The sequence below is a fragment of the Macadamia integrifolia genome, chromosome 4 (assembly GCF_013358625.1).
Source record: "Macadamia integrifolia cultivar HAES 741 chromosome 4, SCU_Mint_v3, whole genome shotgun sequence".
NCBI lineage: Eukaryota > Viridiplantae > Streptophyta > Magnoliopsida > Proteales > Proteaceae > Macadamia > Macadamia integrifolia.
In genome coordinates this window covers 5371754-5394233 of record NC_056560.1, presented here as the reverse complement: position 1 = coordinate 5394233, position 22480 = coordinate 5371754, and the positions used below count along the sequence as shown (strand labels likewise).

The window sequence follows — 22480 nt, the reverse complement described above, 5'->3', positions numbered from 1 at the left end:
CTTTTTTCTTATTAATGGGTAAACTGGTGAAAGTCAGTCGCCCAATGTCGTTACTGTGTGTCTTCAACTTGGCTTATTTACCATACCTTACTGGATGGATTGTAGATTTTGGATTTGGAAACTGTTGTCATTGGCACTTACAATGTACTAAATTGAAACGCATGAGACACCTGTTTCTGTCTAGCAAGTGGTTGGATGATGAATTTGTGATGCCTTCCTCTTCCTATGATTATTATCTTACTGAGCAATGCAGAATCTTGTATAAAGGTTCATGAAACAGATATAAAGTCAGAACCTTGTATTAAGGTTCATGAAACAGACATGAAGTCCGCAGTTCCATGAACTGTAAAATATTGTTACAGAAATGTGCGACAACAGTTCCCATTGATCTGAGAGGCCCTTCAGGACTGCCGAGAAAGGAGCTGGGAGGGAAAACCTTCCAAAACTCTCAGATTTTGTGTCATTTCTAGGGTTTTAATCTATTCTGGCCAAATCCAGCCGATTCAATGGAATCGGTGGGAACTGATCTGATCGCCGATCCATCCAGTACTCTTTTAACCTTGATTATGAGACCTGCTGCTTCCATTCTATGGACTTCATTTGGGTTTATAGAGGCAGTGTTAGAGGCTCAATTCTATATTATTTGTTGTTGTAGGCCTAATTCTATATTATTTATTGATGAAATGTCTTGGCAGGTGATAAGACTCGATCCAATAGAGAACCAAATATGAAATAAAACCAAGTTAGTTTGGTTTTGGTTTTGAAAGTGTGTTCTTATCCTCGGTTCAATTTGATTTTAATTTTCTACATTTTATATCTTGACCGAATCAAATAACCAAAATCAAATCGATTCTCAGGATCTTACCCTAAAAAATAAAAAAATAAAAAATGAGAGCACTTATCGATCAATACAGATCAGATATAATTTTTTGTCAAACAAAGAATGATTTTTGATCTGAAATCGGGTCAATACGACCTGATACAATCGGCCATATTAGTATCGGTATTGGTGGCACCGTGAACAAAAATCCAAGAGAGAGAGAGGGAAATGGATACCGGTATTTGACTAGTAGAAGAGTGTTGCTGATCCTTGTTGAGCAGAACGACAGAGGGATCGACGATTCTGGGATTGCACACACAAATGCTTCTTCTCTCATGTTTCCGATCACTTCTCTTCCACCATTCCACCGTTCCAACTCCCAAAAGTAGCCGGTACAGAACCTCCTTTGCACAGACCTAAGCAGAGGGAGAAGGAAGAAGGTGAGAAGCAAAGCACAGCTGAGCACGAGAGAGAGAGAGAGAGAGAGAAATGGAGAGGGACCGAGGGAGATTCGGAGAGGGCGATCCTATAAAGTTGGTCATTTGACCAGAATCAGTTATGTGATCGTCGATTTCAGAATAGTACGGCCGTTATCACTGCCGCCGTAACTTTACTGTTATTCCTATTTGTATTCGTATTCGTATTCGTATGGTACGGGTATATGTGACTAGTATCAAGTATTTCATTGCAGAAAGGAGAGAAAAGCATTTGTATTATACATATCTTCCAAAGGAAGTAACTGTATTCTGCATATATTCCTGTTTCTTTGTTTTCCTCTTCTCTGGTTAATTTAGGGTATACAATGTGGAAGAACAATGGGGCAAGAAGCCTCTGTTTTAAAACCTCAGGAATCCATTTCACCGACTCCTTCTCCTTCACCTTCTTCATCTTCAATTTCTTCAGCTTCAGCAGTTACTGCTGTTACTCCTGAGCCTGATTCTACTGCTTCTGTTGTTCTTGTCCCAGTCCCTGTCCTTGATAGTGTTTCTTCTACTGAGGATGCGGCTGCGACTGTGGGAACTCTAAAAGAAAAGTTTCAAAATCTAGGATTAGAAGATAATAACAAACATAATGGCAACGAAAACGATGATCTTAAGGAGTATAACCCGCAAGAGGGTCCTGGAAAATTCCAATATCCCCAGAGACCTGATGCGATTGATTGTGCCTATTACCTTCGGACCGGAATCTGTCGATATGGAGCAAATTGCAGGTACAATCATCCTGCTAGAAGGAAAAACCAGGTACATCTTTTGATTTTGACCCATTTGCTTATTAGCTTGTAAACTGAGCGCATTTTACTGATTGTACTGATATATTCTTCTGCTTCTTTCTTGATGATCCTGTACTAATGGAAGATCACATGTTTGTGTAGATACGTAGATCGGCTTCGTCGGAATCTGCCGAGGTTAGATTTTTTCTCTTTTTTGGCTCTGAATCCTCTCAAAAATATCTCGTTTTCCTTCCAACCCTCTTCATTTGGGAAACTAACTTATACCTCAGTTAAATAATTTATCTTTTACGTAATGGGGTTCGATAAGGAATTAATTTGATAGGCTCTAGAGGAGTTTTGGTCCACTGGTGTGGTGGGGCGGGGTGGGGTGGCTCCAGTTAAGTGGGAAATAGTCACTTTTGTCGCTTCTCGTGTATTTGCTGCTGGTTTGTCCTGTAACCATGTTTAGCTAAGGAAGCTGGCTTTACTGGAAGTCGACAAACAAATTGTCTATTCCACTTTCTATTTGGGCAGGCATTCATTTTTTATGTCCTTTTAGATGATTTACTTTGACTAAGCAGTTATATGTTATGAACTCTGATTATGTTGGTGGTTTAGTTCAAGTGCCTACGTTGCAGTCATTTTCTTATTTTGGTGTCCATGCTTTTATTCATGTGAAGGTTATTAAAGAAAAGGAGAAGGCCGACCTTTCAGAGAAAATGGGGCTGCAAGAATACTACAAGGTCGTTATTCAATTACCCTGTTCACCAAGTTGTTTTGTTTTTTTTGTTTTTTGTTTTTTTGTTTTTTGTTTTTTTTTTTTTTTTTTTTTTAAATTCCTGTTTAGAAGATGCGTTACTTCTTTTAGTACTTCTAAATTGTTAGGTCTCTGAAATTTTTATAATGTGTATGTCCTAAATTAGCATTTCTTTGTTTATCCTCCTAGCGGTCAGATCCATGTGTCTTTGATTGAATAACTGGAGTTGCCTTTTTATTCTCCTTAATTCTACTCCTAAAAGTCCATTAGAAACTACATGCTTTATCTAAGTGGTTGGAGTTGGCATGCCATAGATTGAAATTTCCATCATTTGGGAATCTAAGTGCAAACAAACCAAGATAAATATGATACCTGGATAACTAATTTCAGCTCACATACTCATATTGGGCATGAAGTGTGAAATGGCTGTGGGATGTGCATCTGATACCCTAAACTCTGATCCGTTGTAGATTGGGTGTTTTCCCACTATTTGGAACAGGTCATGGCCAGGTTTTTGAATCTACGATCTTTGCTTTAGTTACTTGGTCTTTCTTCTTGTTTGTTTTCTTATGGGTCTGTGCTGGTGTTTTGATAAAGATTTTAAGAATCATGACAACAAAATTGATTTATTGAAGAAAGGTTTTAGTTAGAAGTTTCTATAGAAATTTTCTCCCCCTCAGCTGCATGATGTGTTAGGCATATTGATGCTAAATCTGGTTGGATTTCGGTTTCATTTGTTTGACCTTCTTTGCCTTCTCTCTCAATCTATATTCAGCTTAGCAATATTGACCCTATCTCATTTGTATCATTCCCATTGATTGTATTCGAATTAACCAAAATGTACTCATTATTTTCCTAAATATTTAACTCCTGATTATCCACTCTAAACCTCATGAGATTTGTTAACCCTCAGCTGCATGATGTGTTAGGCATATTGATGCTAAATCTGGTTGGGTTTCGGTTTCATTTGTTTGACCTTCTTTCCCTTCTCTCTCAATCTATGTTCAGCTTAGCAATATTGACCCTATCTGATTTGTATCATTCCCATTGATTGTATTCCAATCAACCAAAATGTACTCATTATTTTCCTAAATATTTGACTCCTGATTATCCACTTTAGCGACTCCTTCGCCTTCACCTCCTTCATCTCCTGCTTCTGTGGTTCCATCTGTTACTGCTGTTAGTCCTGAGCCCGATAATACTGCTGCTGCTGTCTCTAGTCATGTTTCTTCTACTGAGGATGTGCCTGCGTCTGTGAAAATTCTAGAAGAGTTTCAAAATCTAGGGTTGGAAGATAATAACAACGATACAAGCGATGAAAACGGAGACCTTAAGGAGGACATCCTCGAAGGGGGTCCTCTGGTGGAGGCGGCGAAACCTAGAAAAATCCTTTATCCCCAGAGACCTGATGCGGCTGATTGTGCCTATTACCTTCGGAGCGGAACTTGTCGATATGGAATGAATTGCAGGTACAATCATCCTGCTAGAAAGAAAAACCAGGTATAGTTTTGACCCATTTGCTTATTAGCATGTAAATTGAGCGTGTTGTTTTTCTGCTATTAGTAATATATTCTTCAGCATCTTTCTCAGTGATCCTGTACTAATAGATGTTCACTTGTTTTTTACAGGGACAAAGATCGGTTTCGCCAGAGTCTGCTCAGGTTAGATTTTTTTGGCTCTCTCGCAACCCTCTTCATCTGGGAAGAAAATGTGTGGTTGCTTACACCTCAATTAATTTTATCTTTTGAATAATGGGCTTGATAAAGAATTAATTCAATAAGCTGGAGAGGAATTTTGGCCTATTGGTGGGGGGGATGGCTTTAGTTGAGTAGGAATTAGGCAGTTATGTTGTTTCTCTTGTATTTCTTGCTGGTTTGTCCTATATTCAGGATTAGCTCTGGAAGCTGGCTTTACCTGGAAGTAGACAAATAATGTCTTTTCCATTTTCTTCTTTGGGCATTCATTCATTTTTCTATGTCTTTGGATGGTGTACTCTGAAAGCAGTTATATCTTATGGACTCTAATTACATTTGTGGTTTGATTCAAGTTGGCCTGCATGCACTTATTTTCTTATTTTGGTGTCCATGGTTTCATTCATTTGAAGGTTACTATAGAAAAGGAGAAGACAGACCTTTCAGAGATGACAGAGCAGCAAGAATGCAAGGTCATCAAAGAAAAGGAGAGGGCAGATCTTTCAGAGAAAACAGAGCAGCAAGAATGCAAGGTATTATTTAATTATGTTGCTTAGCCAGTTTTTTAGCATCTGTTCTACTTTCTTAGAGTGTTATAAATTGTAAGTTCTCTTAAATTCTTTCTGTATATTGTACAAAATCATTTCTTCATTTAACCTTGTCTCTGGTCTTAATTTGGGTTGGATATAATTGTCTTTCTTTGAATCACTGGAATTACCTTTTTATTCTTCTTAATTCTACTCCTACAACCAATAGTCCATCAGGAACTACTTGCTTTATCTAAGTGGTCAGAGTTAGTATTCTGTCGAGAGAGAATGCCAGCATTTTGGAATCTAAGTAGAAACAGATTTTTTTAAAAGATAAATATGATACCTGGACCTCTAATTTCACCTTACATACTCATATTGTGCATGAAATTAAATGGCTGTGGGATGTGCATAATATACCCCAAACCCTGATCCATGTTTCGGTTATGTATGTTGTAGATTGGTTTATTGAAGAAAATCAATTTTGTATCAATTGGTTTTTGTTAGAAGTATCTAATATAAATTCTCTCCCCCTAAGCTGGATGTGTTAGGGGTATTGATGCGAAGTCCCGTTGGGTTTGTCGGGTTTGGGTTTCATTTGTTTGACCTTCTTTGCCTTCTTTCCTCAGTCTATATTCAGCTTAGTGATTCCTTATTTGTGGCATTGCATTGATTGTAATTTCTTGGCCTCCTCTTAAAGGGGAATAATTTTGCAAGGTGTTTTTCTCATATGGCTCTGTCTGCTTATGTTGTTTATTCACATTACTGGTTTTCAGGGTTATAATGCTTGTTGATGCATGTTATATCAATAATGGATGTTCCTGTTATTATAGTAGTTTGCTATGGTTGCTGCAGTATTATCTGCGGTCAGGAGGATGTAAGTTCGGAAAAGCTTGTAGATACAATCATTCACGGGGAAAAACTATGCTACCACCACCACCGCCACCAGTAGATTTTAACTTTCTTGGCTTGCCAATCAGACCGGTAATGTTATGCAGTTCCTCTTCCTGTACCACCTAACACATTGAGGCTGACATGCTGTGAGATTTTTGGCTCTATTTTAGTGAGTATACTGAAATTTGTGGTAATGTTTTATCTATGTCAAAGGGGGAGAGAGAGTGCCCGTATTATATGCGTACTGGTTCCTGCAAGTATGGACCCAACTGCAGGTTTCATCATCCTGATCCTACTGCTGTGGGAGGAGGTGATAATAATACTCCTGGTTCTGCCTCCTCACATCCTTCAGGTGCATCACAGCCAGCTTCAACACCTTGGTCTTCTCATTCAAATGGGACAGTCCCTTTTATAGATGCTGTCACTCCTTATGGGTCAATGATGCTTCCACCTCAAAGGGTGCATCCAAATCCTGAATGGAATGGATATCAGGTAAATCTTATTCATGATTAATCCTCTCTCTCTCTCACACACACACACAGACATCATAAACACTATCCTGCTATCAAGTTATTTGATCCGATGCTTCTACAACAAGCCACCAAAGATGCAAAGCCACAACTAGTTTATGACGACTGCAACATCAAAGAGAACCCCGTTCACAAAGAAAAATAATAGAGATACACCAATATGTTGTTCCAGTTCTGATAGATGCTAAATATTTAAATCAGTTGCTCGGTTTCCTTTCATGGTTATATTTCTGAGTCTTATAGCACCATTAATTTTAAAAATATCATTTGAACTTATTAGTTTGTTTGTATGCTTTAAAATTAATATTTTGCATGTTATAGATGCTTCTGCATTGGGATGGATTATTTAGTATCCATGCCAGATTCCCATGGAAACATTATTACCACCATTTAAAACTAGGAATATCTGACCCGGTTTAGTTGGGATTAGGGCTGAGTTGAGTTGAGAGTTGATTTAAAACTAAGAATCATTTCGGCCGATCATATTCATAAACAAACCTTTCTTCTAACTAAAACGGTTCTTGTGGGATTAATAATTGTCTTTTTAACTGATTTTTTAGTGGTCGTTTGGATGATGTTTATTTATGAATCATAGAATATTCCAAGTATTCTTTTTTTTTAACTGAACATTGTGACTAAATTACATTTTTTTTTTTCCTCCCAGTAACGATTGTGTTTATTCTTTGTTTTTCCTTATCAATATGGCATTTTGCCAAAAGTCACTTGAGAAAGTTTTTTGGAAACATTGTAACTTCTTTGCTAGGTTCTTGTCTTACCACATATCATCCATTTTATGCTTCTGTAGGTTCCAACTCGCCCCCCAGAAAGAAGCTTTCTCTCTCCTCCATATCTAGCTTTGAACAATCCAACAGACAGTACAGAAGTCTTTATGCATAATCAACAGCACATGCTGGATGAATTCCCAGAGAGACCTGGCCAACCTGAGTGTAGTCACTTCATGAAAACTGGGGACTGTAAATATAGATCAGCATGTAAGTTCAATCATCCAAAAAACGGGGTCCCAAAAGGGTCTGTATTAAGAAGACCTGTAAGTTAATTTATAAAAAATATTGATTTTTTCTTTGTAGTAGGATCACTTTTCCAGAATATTATATTGTTGTAACAACATGAGCTTCATGTGTATTCTTATATTATATCCTCTTTAAACCTTCTGTTATTGAATCCCTTTTCCTGGCATGGATCTGGTGCAGGTGTTGGGAAATCAGGTATAACATTCCATGTGCCCCAACTCATAATTAGTGATATATCATTGGCAAATTTACAGAATGGGGTGGGGAAAAAAAAATTTAAAATTTCCCCTTCAGGTTTAATTTGGATCACAAAGTAGGTTAAAATAATTGGTTATAAAAGACGGATCATGAAAGACTTTAATGCCTAAGGCAACCAGTTGCCTTCCGTATCAAGGCAACTAAACCCATAAGATGGGGAGCAAAACCGAGAAATACGGAAAACGAGCTGGAACATGGCAGTCTCCTTGGGTGCTTTCTGCTTTGCCTAGGCGTCATGGCGGTTGGCCATTGGCTTGGTGCCGTGACAACTCCGGTGTTGTGTAGAGAAAAACCACGGAACGCTGCTGAAAAACCAAAGATAATAGCCACATATCAATTGATAGGGCATCTCAATCATCAGAGCCCAGAGGTATGGTGAGGATTGAGACACAGGTCAACCTGGTCTCTACAGGTACTAGGCTCACATAAGCTGTGATTGATTATATTGGAAATATTACAAGATTACTCGAAATTAGCTTTTGGTTTGCCAAATTACCTACCTAATTCTTACCCAAAAAAAAGGGGAAGGGGGAAAGGAGCCTGTCCGGAGCATGGCTCTTGAGCCTAGACATAGGCTCCTGTAAAAATGACCAGTTTGCCCCTTTTAATGCTTCTACGGGTGCTCTCATTGCCCCCCACGTTAGTGTAGAAACCACGCTCCTGGACAGAAAACTCTCCCCACAAAAATTTTACCCACAATCAACAAGAGCAAGTTTTTCGCCTTTCATGAGGATATGAAAGTCATTTTGCCACCCTTTATGCCTAGCATGAAATTTTCAAGATAGACACCCTTCGTCACCGTCCCCTTTCAATACTATGCCTCCACCACTTCACAAGCTGCTCCACAGCAAATCAAAACCAATTAACCTCAACAAAACACACCAGGGTTTCAGTCAGTTCTGCAGCTTGCCTTTGGCAACTCTCGTCTCTCTGCATTTTTTCTTCGTGCGACACTAGTAACTGCTTTGATTCAAGAGAAGCAACCTCATCTAGGTACATACCCAAGAATAAAAAGTTCGAAGAGAAACAACTGGAAATCTGCTTCACCCAAGGTAGGAATTTAGGAGGAGGACCACACCATTAACCGTAAGACATCAACCCCCTTGTGCTTCCCATTGTCGCACATTTTTAGTCGGAAATAATAATACATTTATTTTTTACTGGTAAACATATTACTGTTCAAAACACAACTGTATATCATTGAGACATTCAAACCAAGAACAAAAGGGCAAGAAAATTTTATGTTCTTAAATCCATTACTTTTCTTCCTTTCCTCCTATAGAGTACACACATATAAAACGCTCTTGGGGAACATAAAAGGAGGTGAACAAGAAATCAGGAAAAAAGAAGAAACACTGCAGGTAAACGGAATAGATAACCACCAGACATTCCCCACTTCATCAGTCTGCCAGGGGTATTCAGAGAGACTCACAAGTACTATGCCACCAGGCCAGCTTAACGAATCTCAGGGCTCCAAAAGCGGCGCGGGATCAACCACAGCAAAACCACTTTCTCTGCCAAATGCAATAATGTGTTAGGTGAGATTCATTACAGAGCAATACAGCCATGATATGTCTAATCTAAAGTAAACACAGGCCATTAACATACCTTTGTGGGATACTGATAATTCTCTTCTTGTTTGTATGCATCATCACTTCTTCGTGGTGATGCTTCAGCCACATTATTCCCACTGGTCTTCTTCTCATCTCTAGCCTTGTTAAATATGACTGTAAACCCTTCGGCTGACGCAGGATTGTTCACATCCCACTCACCGAATTTGGGTAATGGCCGACCCTTATCCTGCTGCAAATGGATCAGTTATCTATAAGCCGAAGAATCCATCATCTCAATACAAAAGAATTGTCAAATGAAACAATACACATTAAAATGGTGAGTAACATCTTTCTACTGCCAAATGAAATGAACTCAGCTCAAACTCACTAAGTTTTAATACTAGTTGCCATAAGCTTGTTCATAGTTCTATAACCCAAACAGCATATCAAATAGAAAAGTATCCAGCTCCGGTTTTTCCAGTTCACCAGCTGTTTTTGAAATAACCAGGAAATATAAAATGTGACTAGCTCAATTGAGGAAGGTTTGTCCGGTACTTATGAATCATAATACTGACATTTATCTTCCCCATTCTGTACCCTAAAGTTGTGCTACTCATCCATCTTGACATCTCATCGGCAGCATATCAATTATATTTCTGTGTTGTTCCTTTGAATTGCAACATTCAACTCCACAAACATGGTTGGTCTAATAGCCGTTTTATAAAATTCCAGCTTCACTTTTAGGAGCATGGCTGTCTTAACACAGTAAGGAAAAAAAAAACTCACTACTTCCAACCTAATCTAATTGGGCATCACCCAGTTCAAACTCCCCCCTCTCTGTAAAGCTGACTGAACCAAGATGACAAAAATGATCATCAATTAATTCATCAGAGAAAACAGGTTTATATAGGCTACTCTCGAGGGTGGCAATTCAATTCCTTATTTTTGTCTTTTAAAAAACATTATAATCACATAAAACAACCACATGAAGAATAGCAACATAGGGAAGCCTCCATATGCTGTTGAAAAAGCTCAACAATTGAAGCAAATCAGCATTTGGTGCACACTTTCACCCTTCCCTGTCAATGATACATAAATCCCAATCTGTCATCAAGAAGCAGAAACATATAAGCAAAGAGGCGCAAATATAATTGCTTCTAGGAGGCACAATTGTCTGGCACCTGAGTATAAACGATGGCAAACAAAACTGGATCCTTTCGCTCAATCAAGATCTAAGGTTAAACGCAATTGAAGAGTTCCAAAACCTTGAATTCCAATTTTATTCTGTCCACCAATGCACACTATATTCTAACGGGGTCGATCATTATCCTGATGATCAAGAGGGTATAACTGGCCTCTTTCTAGATATTTTATAGCTACCTCTCTCGATTAGGAACAGGGAAACACCCGATTGAATTTCAAAATAGGAGGCCACAGGTGGTTCAAAGAGATTCTCAAAAGTAAACCAAGAAAAAATTCAGAAACCAGAGCCACAAAGTACAAACACCTACATATGTACAGGAAAAAAAAAATCGATCGCTTCTCATGAATAAAAACAACCAGGGGGTCGGGGACTAGTTCTCCCGTCATTTTCCAGACACAAAAATTCAAAACATAACTGCAATGCAAACCCCTCACCGCATCCAATCCAGGTTCCATTACATCCACCACAAAGAAAATTCTCTTATTTCTCGCAAAAATGAATTGGAGAAAAAAAAAATCTTCCCCCTTTTTTTTTCCCATCAATCCGACCAGATAAAAGGCCAACTCTGGAGACCAACGTCTCTACCAGAATTCCCATAATTCATCCCTAGGCCGAAGCAAAACCCTAAATCTCATTGCTAAATCATCTGGTAATCACATACAAAATGAACAGAAAATCAATAATTGAAACTACAGGTGGGATAAAAAAAAGTAACGCAGAAGAGAGAGAGAAAAGAAGTCAGCGATAATAGAAGAGAAATCTTACCGACGACATGAGCGGAAGATCGCAGGCGCTTCAATTTCCAAAGATCGAGAATCGGAGGAGACCCGGAAGAGAGAGAAAAAAGGGCAACAATAGAAAAGAAAGCAGCAAATGTTGGGTTGGGGCCTTGGGGGTAGAGAGAGAGAGAATGAGGGAGAGAAGGCGAAAAAGAAAGAGAGAGAGAGCGAGCGAGTCTTAAGGCAAAGTGTCCCTCCAAAGGCGAACCCTCTTATGGGGTTTTGTCTTGTGATCCCAACGATTAAAAATTCAATAATTCCATGTTTCCTCCCTCTGGTCAGTCAGAGTATGAGGTGTACACGTCGCTCACACGGCACCTTAACGGTTTTTTCCTTCCCCCACTACGGTCTACGCTAGGTGTGCAGTACACAGACGGCGCCACCTACGGCCTACGACTACGATGCTTCACCCTCCATCCCTTTCTGTTTCTTTAATACAAAAAGGAAATCTATATTCGCACCCATAAGGGGACAAGCCTTTCATCCTCCCACATGATAATAAATATGTAAGATTCACTCCCTTTTCTTATCTTCCTTACTTTTAAACATAGAAAATGATTTATTATTTCTAGCGTAACAAAATTTTGTCTCCTCAATCTCACATTTTATTTGAATTTTAATTAATTTAATTAACATGTTGATCATATCATCATTTATTTAATATCTAGTGCATTGATCATTGATCATGTTCTTTTTTTCTTTCTTGTCACATCAATTGGTCATGTGTGGACACCCCAATTCTCTGATCAAAGTGTTTTTATATAAATTACTCCAAAATATTTTATTTCGTCTTTAAAATTTGAGTTATGTAATATAATTAAGGCATCCTATAATTAATTGATATGCTTGATTGAGTGTGACAAATCTCGAACCAAATGATCAATTTGAATCAGATTTATCAATTGATCCAATCAATTTTAGTCTTGAAACCAAATTTAGAAATTAAACCATCATCAAACCATTAAAGATTTTGATTGATCAATTTCAATTCAGTTCGATCGCTTTCAATCGGTTCAACTGGAATGGTTTTTTTCTTAACAACCCCCTATGGTTCAGCTTAAGATTTCAGTTGTTTTGACCATTCGTTTGCATCGTTTTCTTTGTTTCCCTTTTGGGGTAGTACTTGACTAGCCATCATTAACTAGAAGACTAGAAAAGGACAATGACTTCACATAGACACAACACCCATAGATATTTTGGGGTATTCATACGTGTGTTTTCTCACGTGTCTCTCACAACTCAACATCAAGGCTACTTGATAATGTTCTTACGGCTTGGTTTGAGTCTTGGACTAATATTAGTATTATTATTTAATTGAAATTGAAAATAAATAAATAAATTTATTAAGTTTGAAATTTTGATTATCATTTTTTATTTTTTAAACACATATGGGTGCATCTTGTTGCAATCAAAACGGTAAATTATTATTCAATAATGATATTGCCACTAGAGTTAAGTTATGTCGTTTTATGAATATTGAAGAGGCTTATCCCTCTTGTTTCACTAAGGGATAAATTGATTGGCACATCTTCTTGTCTTTTCCTTTTTCTAAAACGATTTGGGATTAAAGTCTGAGTATCTCCAAGCCTTTACTCTACGAGTATTTTTTTAACAACTTAACTTACTTCTCTACTTCTAACAAAATCTGATGTATCCTTCATAATCTAAAAAAATTTCACCAATTATTATTTCTATGGAATGTTAGGAATTAGTGTGTGAGGTCTAACTGTCGCCTAAATCCTATGAATGAAGTATGAGCCTTGCTCAACCCTTGAACAAGGGGAATGCTCAAAGGAAAACAAAAAACTAGACAATTATAAACCACTACTGAACTAATAATCAAAATCTATTGGAGTTGATGGGTATGGCAGGCAAAGCTATAACATGAATCTAACAACACTTTGGTGAATATATATATATATATATATATATATATTTAATGATGAGATTCTTTTTACTAATATCTCTTAAGGTGTCAAATAATTTATAGTTTTATTTTTTATTCTTTTGATAAAACAATTTTTTTTTTCCAAAGAGAATAAATCCATCATTTCATATATATATATACTTGAAAAATGTGCAATCTAATAACATAATGATAGACAAGAGACAAACAAAGGAAGGTATATAATTATTGCATCCCAAATTGCCGCCAGTGAGATTTCCTCCAAGATTTAATTCATGGTATAAGTCATCGGCAATATCGATTATGATCATGTTGGACAATATCATATTGATCTTTTTAGATCAAAACACCATTTTCATAAAAGAAAATATCACATTCATACCATATCAATCATGTATAATATTGGTCAATACGACTATAGCCCGATGTCAAATATCTTTTTTTTTTTTGCCACCCCCTGAAGAATACCAATATTAGAGGGACACCCCTCTCTTTCACCAAATTGGATTTGGACCCCTTGCCATCGGTCTATGTTAAGTGATGTTGTGAAATGATAATTTTGCCCTTATGAGTAAAACACCAGTATTATACTATTCCAAAAATACCCTTTAATCACCCTTATCACTTATCACACTCTCTCCCTCGTTCCTTTTCTGTACCTCAACTTGTGAGTCTGGTGAGATTCAAACTACCCGAGTTGCTGTCACTGGCAAGTTGTGCTCATTCCGTCGACGGCGAGTGGTGCTGCCTCTGATGGTGCCCATGCAAGTCTCCATCTCCGGTATTTGGATCAAAATCGGTATTTAGATCAAAATAAAGGATTTCACTAGACTTAGTTTCATCTTCTTCCTCCTCCCATTCCTATTCATGGCCATGATTGTTTCATAACCTTTACCTCTCTGCTACCTCTCTGATTAAGGTCCAATGAGCCCGGATCTGTCGGTGGCGAACATGGAGGCAGAGGCCGTGCAGACATGGAGGTAGAGGCTGAGGCAGCGGCGGTGGAGAAGGAGGAGGTGAGGGAGAAGGTTTGGCGCCTGGCATCGATGACAGCGTAGAACAGCACAAACTCACGGTGGTGATGGCAGCGGCAACGGTGACGGAACTCTCCCTCTACACCAAAGGTTCGACGGCTGAGTTTTCCAGACCACCGCAGCTAACACCACTCCTCCACCACGCTGACACCCCTCCCCTTCTCTACTTCTCAAGTTCCCTAATATGAAACCTTTGCAACCCGAATCAAAACCACTTTCACACAATATCCTTGTCTTATCAACTTACAGAATGTAATCATATCGGTGGTGGACCTCATTTCAAAGAGCCAAAACTTGATGAATTAGTTTCATATTTTAGCTTCATTGGTGATAACAAAAAATAGGAGCCTGGAGAAGGTGCTGGTTATTCTGTGTCGCTAGTAGAATAATTTTTTTGCCCACCAAGCCAATGCTCTTTCTTTCAGAGTCTATTGAAAGGTTCTCTCTTGATTCTGGTTTTCCTACCCGTGCTGATCGCCGCTGTCTCCGACGCCATTGCCTCCACAGCCGTGATTGTTGGTGCTTGAGAAGTATAGAAGGGGAAGGGTGTCAGCGTGGTGGAGGAGTGGTGTCAGCAGCGGTGGTTTGGAAAACTCAGCCGTCAAACCTTCGGTGTAGAATCAAGAACCATAGAGAGAGAGTTCCGTCGCTAATGCCGCTATCGTCACCACCGTGAGTTCGTGCTGATCGTCGCTGTCACCAATGCTGCTGCCCTCCACCGCTATGAGTTCGTGCTGATCGCCGTTGACACCGACGCCACTGCCCACCACCGCTGTGAGTTTGTGCTGATTGGCGCTATCACCAACGCTGCTGCCCCCACCGCTGTGATCGCTGGTGCTTGATTTGGGAGAACGATATAGGAACTATTGATTTGAGAATGAGACTCATTACATGGGCATTTTAGGGACTTCACATTTAGGAAGGGTATTTTCGTATTTCAAATAAAATATAATAGCTGACATCAGCATATAAGGTATATTCCTTAACTGAGACTAACGGTAGGGGGTCTGAGTCTAATTTAGTGAAAGAGAGGGGGTGTTCCTATAATACTGGCATTCTCCAGGGGGTGGCGTTATAAATTACCCTTTTTTTTCTCGATATGTGATGCCAAATATATAAAACTATGAATTTTTCTTCATCTACGAGGAAGAAAACTTGCACCATACATCTAGAAGAAAATAACTTAATTGTGGATCTGAGCCTCTGAGGGAGTGGATCAGTGGAGTATGGATCATGGAAACCCATGACCCGATTTTTAGTACCCGTATCAGTAATCCCAATTCCCGAGTCCCGAGTCCTGAGTCCCGACAGGAGACAACAAATTCAGTAATGTGGTGTTGTCAGCAAAATTCTTGGGAACTGCCAACCGTGCAGTTTCCATATTGTTCTTTTCATAGAAGACAACCCCACCAACTGTGTTCCCTTTCTTTTAGGCCTCCCTCACCATCTCACCAGTCCTGGACCTCCTGGTCTCCACTCACCAGAGATAGACAGAGGGTGCGCATTACGCATTAGGAATAAATGTAGGATATTTAACAAATGAAAACATCGTTTACCGAAAATAACAGCACAGCTGTTGCAAGCATCTCTGAAATCAATTTTTCCATAAATAGCTTCCTTCTCTCCTTCTCTACACAGCCACTCAGAAAGATACCGATAGTCTGACGGGCTGGGCTGGGCTGGGGTTTTAGGTCCCCTTAACCCCAGTCCAGTCCAATTGGGCTTAGCCAGTTGCATCCATTCTAGTTGGGCCGGGTTGGCCTTAATTGATTCTAATAGCCCTTATGCGTATGCATACATATTATATTTCCCTATAAATATTTATATATAGGTCCAGGACGGGCTCAAAATGAGGTATTATAACCGAAGCCCTCTCAGGCATGGGCGGGCTTGGGCGTGGTGGGCCAAACTAGCATCCCCTACCTGAATGAAGTGTGAGCCTTTCTCAACCCTCTAACTATTTAACTCTGCAAAAATCATAACCTCTTCTACTTTCAAGTTATCCATTCATCTCATATTGATGCCATGTAGGTTATATAAACTTTCTATTTTCCCATATTACAAATACTATCATAAATCCTTTTTTATAATTCAATATTTTTCCAAATCACATTTAAATCTACATCTTAAGTGCATATTAAGATGATATAATTATGTGTTACATAATTATTAGTGCCATATTATTTCATTTGAACATCCAGATGACCGTTTTTTATACAATAAGGTATGGTATTAATAAAAATTGATCAATTTTATGACTGTTGTTATCTGCGTATTACAATAATTTAATTTTTTAATTAATCCACGAATTGAGTAAGAAAATAGTAGAGAGTGTATTATATGATTAAGGGTATTCACAATTCTTCTCAGAATGTAGTTTGGACATGAATTTTTATATGAACAGAGGAAAAAATAATATAATAAAAAAGAGAGCAAATATGCCAATGAGTAGTAGTCTAGGTCGTTTTATAAAGTTAAGGCAGAAGATGAGAAAGTATATTTATCGAGGGGATCAAAAAAGAAGTATTTATGGGGGATTCATGTGTTATTATAGCTTAAATGTAGGGGCATAAATAAATTTCATGAAAAGGAAAATGTTTATTTAGCAAATGGCATAGATATGCCAACACTATCTTTTGGAAAAAATAAAGCTGCATGACACTTGCGCTTAGACATTAGAAGGGTGAAATGACCAACCACCCTTTGTGAAATGAAAAATTCTCGTGTTAGATGCCCTTGCATACACTTCTATTGGCCCATAAAAAAAATAGTAGAATGCTTTCTATCTTTAACCTAGTGTTAATGTCTCTCTTTCATTGGTGTATTAACCTCGCTGTCCCTTCAATTGTAGTAAAAAGGGGATGAGAGTGGGTGTTTTCCATTGGGCATAAACTTTGGAATAGAAAACACTCCCCCTCCTCCATCCCACCCCAAAAAACAGGGGAAAAAAACCAATCAAATTGTATGAAATATTTATTGGGATAGAGTTGTTTGCCTTATGGGCATTTTACACACCAAACCAATAACAACGAACGGAACAGTATAATTGACTAGAAGAGGGAACGGCAGTTCACATTGACATTGCCTATTTTCCTCCCTCAACGGCCAGGATCCAATTTGACTGCTACGCGAGCTGACCACGTTCCCGAGCAAACCAAGGGTGTATATCTCGCCACGTAGCCACACACAACAAATATAAGAGCGCTGAAATACAGGGCAGCAAATGGAGCCAACGAATCCCAATATTTGGCCTCTCATTTCATCTTCTCTACCGAAACTACCCCTCACATCTAAAAGAGAGAAATAAATAATAATAAACAATTTAATTTGAACCTACCCTTAATTATAGAAGAAAAAAAACCTGAAAAGGGGGAGTGGGTTACCAAATGATAAAAATATAAGGTTATTTTTGTCATCGTGCTCTCCGGCCTCGGCTTCTTTTTATTCTCTTTTTCCTCTCACCTTGTTAATTTTCCATTATTTCTTTTCCCATTTTCTGTGAATTTTGCAGCTGTAGCAGCCATGGCGACCGGCCTGTTCCGCCGAGGAGTTTCAAGGATATCAGGTCCAGCTTCATCGCTACTACGGGCACGAGCTCACGCCTCCGAAGCTGAAGCGAATCAGGTGAAGGCCAAGGCACAAGATACCTCCATGCTCAAGACCTTTTCCATCTATCGATGGAACCCTGACAACCCTTCCAAGCCCCTTCTCCAAGATTTCCAGATTGATCTCAAGGACTGTGGTCCTATGGTCCTCGATGCTCTCATCAAGATCAAGAATGAAATCGATCCATCACTCACTTTCCGCCGATCTTGCCGTGAAGGTATTTGTGGGTCTTGCGCGATGAACATTGACGGATGCAATGGCCTCGCTTGCCTCACCAAGATCCCTACTGGGACTGCCAGCACCGTTACCCCTCTGCCTCACATGTTCGTTATCAAGGATCTCGTCGTTGACATGACTAACTTCTACAATCAGTATAAGAGCATCGAGCCCTGGTTGAAGAGGAAAAACCCACCGCCTGTGGCGGGGAAGGAGATTCCGCAGAGCAAGAAGGATCGGGCAAAGCTTGATGGGATGTACGAGTGTATATTGTGCGCCTGTTGCAGTACGTCCTGCCCGAGTTATTGGTGGAATCCTGAGTCCTATCTTGGTCCCGCCGCTCTTCTCCACGCGCACAGGTAATTAACTCTTCTGCTCTTTCTCCGTTAGGGTTTTTGGCCTCCTTATTATTTGATGAGGGTGTGTTGGTGGGTTGTGCGAATTAATCTCAATTTTGGAATGAGTTTTTTCTGTTTATTTTGTAATGTAAAAATAGGGTTGCATTGCTAATTCTTAATTTTTTTGTTCAGAAACTTGCGTAGATTATTTTCAGTTTGCTTTTCTTTTTTAAAATTTATTTATTATATGTTTCTTATTTTGTTTTTAAATTTTTAGCATATTGCTAATTTTCTTTCAAACACAGAATTTGTGTTCAATGTTTTATTGTTTATCTGGTGTTCCCTGAATTAGATAGTATTCATGGTTTTAAGTCTCTCGAATTTTTATGTGTTGGGAAATGTAACAGTCTGAGGAGATATGTCTTCTGTAGATAGCTATTGTTATTGTTTTTTCTGCTACTGTTCTTTTCCATCAGTTCTGTTAATATTGTTATCCGTGTGCTGCTTTTTTTGACGTTTTGAGTGGTGTGTTTGGAGGAACATATGGTTTTATTAGGTTTCCTCTCAGCTTTCATTTCTTTTTAATTATTCATTTTCTTACATTGACCTGTGTTCTTAACTTTGTACTCAAGCACGTAGTTTACAAGGGTTAAAGCCATCCATTGAACTTCATTAGTTTTGCTTTGCAAAACAAACTAGGCAGAAAGCTCTTGTGAGGCAATAATATATACCTAAGCTAGATCATCCTGGGCCTCATTTTCAGATGGAGGTGCCTAGGGAATTACTTACTTTTATAGAAAAATTATTTTGACGAAGAGAACCTGGAATTTGTTATACTAGGACTATATATGTATGTGTGGTACTTCTGGTAGTTGGCTTTGTTCTGGATAAGTTTGTTTTTAAACAGACATATCCGCTACCATGCACACAAGTATATTGTCTTTCCTTTGAAGTTAATGGCTTGACATGGCTTATCATCTCCTGCACCTAAACCAATTCTGCAGATACACAAGGTTACACCAAATTCTGCATATACACAAGGCTAACCCAAATTTTGCATATACATGAGGAAATGGTTGATTGTCTCCTTTCCTTGGACATTTCCTCTTGCGAGTCCACATCAGTTCGTCCCTGACTTCCTGACCTTAAAAAAATTCTTTCTTTTTGTTGATTGGTGTGAAGCTTAAATTGCAGAGATGCACAATTGAGTTTAGTGTATGAATCCGACTGCTGTGGGTGAGGAAGGAATAGATAGTTCACCATTCTAAAGTGTTAATGGTGTATATCCAAGTAAACAAGTTTAGTTCTTCTTCTTCTTCTTTTTTTTATTTATCATGAATGGAGATGAAGACACTTCTATTCAACTCTCAATAGAATTAGTTTTTATGTCATTTTTCCTTTGTTCATCAAATGGTCAAAGAGAATGGATGAGAGCTTTTCTTTCCTCAAGGAAGGTCCCAAGGGTTTTATTTGAGGCTAAGAGGATATGGTGAGTCTTATGAGACAGATATGAATTATTTTGGGTGTTGAAAAATTTGAAGAAACTCAGCTTGAGTTGATTGGGTATGGATATTGAGGCAACATGTCAAATCAGTCAGTGGTGTAATTCTTATTGGAAATGTGGGAAGAATAAATCTGTGGACCAACACTTCGGATATGGCATGGAAGTGACATTTGGAATGTGGTGTTCTGAGGTTGAGTTATTGATATTGTTTGTAGTGGGTGATATGATTATTATAGAGTGACAGTTGATTAAACACTTAAGTTTTTCCACTCTTATTTCGTCGCCATTGCTGCCTGAAGCTAGCTTATGTATGTAGTTGTTTATATTGGGATTGGAGTCCCTCAGTCTGGCCTTTGTTGTACCCAGACTTGTCTGAATGCCTAAAAAAGAACAACCTAGTGCACGAGGTTTGCGAATGCAGGGTCTGCGATTTGTACACAGCCTTACCCCCTGCTTTGCAGGAGAGGCTGTTTCCAAGTTTTGAACCCGCAACCAACAGGTTGCTAGTGCAACTTAACCATTGCGCCAAGGCTTGCCCACTTGTTTGGGTGCCTATATGCTGCAAATTTACCGAGGTAGTCGTCTTGGTGTCATAGTTCATATTGGAATAGGGCTATATTTAGCTCATTGAGAAGGGTGTTTAAACGATGGTGTGATGTGATTGACGTATTCCTCTAAAAACTCAAAGGAAAATTTATATGATAGTTATACGATCAGAAATGACGCATGGAGCTGAATGTTGGGCAATGAAAAAATAACATATAAATAAACTTAGTGTAGCTGAAAAGAAGTTGTGATGCAGAATCCATGTTATTTTACAAGTATTCTCGCAAGAGGATGAAGAACATGCATGCTGTTCAGTTGGGTATGGTCTGAACCAGTTTTCTGGTTCACTTCAAAACCAGATTGTGGGTCTTATGTTGATGTCTTTTCTTTCTTCTTTTGTTTCTAGAAAGCAGACTTCGGCACAGTGGTAGGGTTGCTCCATTGCGATCTAGTGGTTATGGGTTTGAGTCAGGAAGCAGCCTCTAGTGAGTACTGCATGGATTAGACCTCAAAACCTGTAAGAAGACAAGTCTGATTGCAGGTCTGCAACTAGGTTCTAACACAGGTCTAGGAAGAAGAATTTTATGAAGCTTTTTGGCCAGAACTGAAGAATCTATTCAAAATAGAATGGAGATTTGTTCTTACTAAACTATAGGAAGTTATTAGCCCAAGTATTGGCCTTTAGATAACTGAAAAGGAGGAAGAAGATATGTTAGGCCTCCCATCACACTATGGAGAAGGAGGAATCCCACCAACTCCTCCTTTAGCATCCCTCCAAATCTAATACAAACTATTCTGAATCCCACTAAGGAAGTTATGGGCTTGGGTTTTGGTCTGCTTTTGGGCTTTGGCCATGTCTGCATCTAGATTTGGACTCCCCTCTCCCCCCCCCCCCCTCTTCCTTCCTTTTGTTAGGTTGGATTTGGATTTTGATTGTGGACTTGGGGCTGGAATGTAGTCCTGTCTTATTGTCCTTTACTTGAAAACTTCAGGGTTTTGTCGTGTTAGTATCAAAAATTTCAGAATCTGCTTGTTACACTTTGGTCTGAGGGAGCCCCAATTGTTGATATTTTACCAATGATGCAAGTGTGCTGCATCGGTGTCCTTGGTACTAGGAGGTTGGAAAGACACATTTGTAACCTTGTGATCTTAGGAGGCAATTGTTTTCTCTTCCAGTAAAGGCATTCGTAACTTTTAAATTTATTTACTTTAGGAATGTTGGGAAGATTAGGTGAGTAGTCCTGAAGAATAAAGAATTCATTATCTTTTAGGTGCCATGAATTTTCAACGCTAGAAATGAGAAAATCAGTATGTAATCCTTCTGTTGGCTTCTACTTGTGATCCTAATCCAGAGAATTTGTCATGTTTGAACCATTCTTGTTTCTTTGTATTCTCTTAATGGGCTATCTGGTTATGTGGAGATTTTTTATTTCTCAGAACATGTTTGATGGTCATATCTTACCTTAACGGTGATCACTTTCACAACATCCTACAATCATTTGTCTTGTGATCCTCACTGTACCATGTATTTTGTGAAGCACATGCATTTGGTAGGGTTGACCGTTGGAAATGATTTTATATTGTATTGGTGCCTGTAGGTGGATACAAGATAGCCGGGATGAATACACAAAGGAGCGTCTGGATGCAATATGTGATGAGTTCAAGCTGTATCGCTGCCACACAATTATGAACTGCGCTCGTGCCTGCCCCAAGGGATTGAGTCCTGGGAAGGAGATTATTAGTATCAAGCAGCTCCAGGTCTCCACCGGGGGGATTTAGGTTTTCCGAGACAAATCTGTGGAAAGTAGGGTCTGGGCAGGGGTGATTTTTCAGCATTCATGAGACTGGAAATACTATATTGAGTATTTGAGTTAATAAACATTTTATTTTGCCCAATTTATCATAATGTTGTAATTTTGATGTGGGCTGGATTCTTCACCTCTTTGTTTGCAAAAATAAGTGTTCATAGCGTGTGGGCATTTAAATATGATTATGTATTAATGTAAAGTGTTTTCCATTAAGTCCCTATACTTTGGATGCCCTTCTATCCCTAGGTTGGAGATTCTAGCAAACTCT

The 22480-nt window shown here is 38.8% G+C and overlaps 3 protein-coding genes across 5 annotated transcripts; 2 read left to right on the top strand and 1 right to left on the bottom strand.

The window, feature by feature from the left end:
• Positions 1-1049: 1049 nt before the first annotated feature.
• Positions 1050-7606, top strand: LOC122075488 (zinc finger CCCH domain-containing protein 67-like). Of its 2 annotated transcripts, none has more exons than XM_042640529.1 (8): positions 1050-2061; positions 2193-2225; positions 2711-2773; positions 4416-4448; positions 4892-4951; positions 5861-5989; positions 6113-6391; positions 7235-7606. In XM_042640529.1, the coding sequence occupies exons 1-8, from the start codon at positions 1636-1638 to the stop codon at positions 7484-7486; spliced, it is 1275 nt and encodes a 424-aa protein (XP_042496463.1). In that variant the 5' UTR covers positions 1050-1635; the 3' UTR covers positions 7487-7606. The 2 variants fall into 2 exon arrangements, with proteins under 2 accessions (XP_042496463.1, XP_042496462.1); XM_042640528.1 differs by having other exon boundaries at positions 4892-5011.
• A 1237-nt stretch (positions 7607-8843) lies between these two features.
• On the bottom strand, positions 8844-11459 carry LOC122075863 (protein NOI4-like). 2 transcript variants are annotated; one of them, XM_042641042.1, is made up of 3 exons: positions 11241-11459; positions 9327-9518; positions 8844-9232 (listed from the first exon to the last, which is right to left on the bottom strand). In XM_042641042.1, exons 1-3 carry the CDS (start codon positions 11247-11249, stop codon positions 9209-9211), a joined length of 225 nt encoding a protein of 74 aa, XP_042496976.1. In that variant the 5' UTR covers positions 11250-11459; the 3' UTR covers positions 8844-9208. The 2 variants fall into 2 exon arrangements, with proteins under 2 accessions (XP_042496976.1, XP_042496974.1); XM_042641040.1 differs by having other exon boundaries at positions 9327-9521; positions 11241-11454.
• A 6199-nt stretch (positions 11460-17658) lies between these two features.
• LOC122077402 (succinate dehydrogenase [ubiquinone] iron-sulfur subunit 2, mitochondrial-like) lies at positions 17659-22432 on the top strand. Its single transcript, XM_042643347.1, has 2 exons — positions 17659-18375; positions 22003-22432. Exons 1-2 carry the CDS (start codon positions 17717-17719, stop codon positions 22181-22183), a joined length of 840 nt encoding a protein of 279 aa, XP_042499281.1. The 5' UTR covers positions 17659-17716; the 3' UTR covers positions 22184-22432.
• Positions 22433-22480: the final 48 nt, after the last annotated feature.

Bases quoted from the DNA above. Each gene is read 5' to 3' on its own strand.
- LOC122075863 (XM_042641040.1), bottom strand. The intron at 9,233-9,326 runs GTATGTTAATGG...TGCATTTGGCAG, and splicing joins ATTATCAGTATCCCACAAAG to AGAAAGTGGTTTTGCTGTGG.
- LOC122075488 (XM_042640528.1), top strand. From the start codon at position 1,636: ATGGGGCAAGAAGCCTCTGTTTTAAAACCTCAGGAATCCATTTCACCG. The intron at 2,062-2,192 runs GTACATCTTTTG...ATGTTTGTGTAG, and splicing joins CTGCTAGAAGGAAAAACCAG to ATACGTAGATCGGCTTCGTC. The intron at 5,012-5,860 runs GTATTATTTAAT...TGGTTGCTGCAG, and splicing joins CAGAGCAGCAAGAATGCAAG to TATTATCTGCGGTCAGGAGG.
- LOC122077402 (XM_042643347.1), top strand. From the start codon at position 17,717: ATGGCGACCGGCCTGTTCCGCCGAGGAGTTTCAAGGATATCAGGTCCA. The intron at 18,376-22,002 runs GTAATTAACTCT...TGGTGCCTGTAG, and splicing joins GCTCTTCTCCACGCGCACAG to GTGGATACAAGATAGCCGGG.